At 41.8% G+C, this 1,596-nt stretch overlaps 1 protein-coding gene across 1 annotated transcript; it reads left to right on the forward strand.

Annotated features, from left to right (window-relative positions):
* Positions 1–151: 151 nt before the first annotated feature.
* LOC126387049 (protocadherin alpha-8-like) lies at positions 152–1,589 on the forward strand (the record flags this gene model as incomplete). The annotated part of the gene is made up of 1 exon (XM_050039609.1): positions 152–1,589. A coding segment is annotated over exon 1 (1,212 nt), but the record flags the coding sequence as incomplete, so codon positions are not given.
* Between the last annotated feature and the right edge of the window lie 7 nt (positions 1,590–1,596).

Genomic DNA, 1,596 nt, shown 5'->3' on the forward strand with positions numbered 1-1,596 from the left:
CCAGATATTTGTGACTTCTTGTTAGCTGTATATTATATATATTATATTGACTTGAAAGTTCAGAAGAACATATATTTATCTGTTCCTGGTGGTGAATGTAGTTATTTCAAACGACCACACGAGGACATTGTAGACCATCACATTTTGATGCTCCTCTCGGTTGCTTCAGGCTCCTCCCAGATTCAGAGGATGATGATGTTTCTCAGGGTTTTGTTACAAAGAGACGCAGAGAGAGAATGGACCGTGTGGACATCATTATGTCTGTTACACCCTAAAAGGCGAGGGTACTGGATTCTGCCACATTGCTTCCACCCTGAATTATTAGACAGGATTTTGGAGACTATAATCCATATGCTTTGTTCACGCTGGATAAAATTATGTCGACGCGGTGGATACGGAGTCCGCTGGGGATTTATATAGTCCTTGTTCTTGTGGATTGCTGCTGGGAAGCGGTGTCCGGACAGCTCTCATACTCTGTATCAGAGGAGGTAAACCCGGGGACTTCTGTGGGAAATCTCGCTAAAGATCTAAACCTTAATGTCCACGACTTAGAGCCTCGTATGTTTCAGATCGTTACTGGATCAAAGAGGAAATATTTCGATGTAAATCTGAAAACTGGTGTTCTTTATGTGAATGAAAGAATAGACCGTGAGGAGCTTTGTGCGAAGGCGACAAAATGTACTGTCAGTGTAGAGGCCGTGATTAACAACCCGCTGAAGCTTTATCGTTTAGAGGTAAATATAGTCGACATTAATGATAATGCGCCCTTTTTCCCCGAGAAGGTGCAGTCTCTTAACATTGCTGAAAGTACTGTGCCGGGAGGGAAATTTGGATTTGTCGGGGCATCGGATCTGGATGTTGGAAAGAATAGTGTGAGTACATACAAGCTGAGTCCAAATGATTATTTTTCTCTAGAGATTCACAAAGGAGCAGAGAGCGTATCTGCTGAGCTCGTGCTTCAGAAAGCTTTAGACCGAGAGAAACAACATACTGTCAGACTAACAGTGACTGCAATCGACGGAGGAAATCCACCTAAATCAGGAACGTCTCAGATAAATATTAACGTTCTAGACAACAACGACAATGCTCCGGTTTTCAGCAGCTCTTTATATAAGGCTCGCATTTCTGAGAATTTAGCAGTAGGTAAAACTGTCATAGTTCTGAATGCGACAGACGCAGATGAGGGATTAAATGCTGAAATCGAGTATTCATTGAGAAGTAAAGGTCAGGATCACATTTTAGATTTATTTGAAATTGATTCTAAAACAGGTGAAATTTTAGTCAGAGGTCAGATCGACTATGAAGAACACCAAGCTTTTGAGATTCATGCACAGGCCAGTGACAAAGGGCAGCCTCCAATGTCTGCAGATTGTAAAGTGCTGGTAGAAGTGGTGGATCTAAATGACAACGCTCCTGAGATCACAGTAACGTCACTGCTAAACACCGTGAAGGAGGATGCAGAAGTAGGTACTGCTATAGCACTTGTGTCTGTACTGGATAAAGATGGTGGTAACAACGGTGTAGTAAGAGCTGTCATTGCAAATGATGCTCCCTTCAAATTAGAGACAAATTATAAAAATTATTATTCGTTAGTAG

Source organism: Epinephelus moara, unplaced genomic scaffold (assembly GCF_006386435.1).
Source record: "Epinephelus moara isolate mb unplaced genomic scaffold, YSFRI_EMoa_1.0 scaffold1631, whole genome shotgun sequence".
Lineage (NCBI taxonomy): Eukaryota > Metazoa > Chordata > Actinopteri > Perciformes > Serranidae > Epinephelus > Epinephelus moara.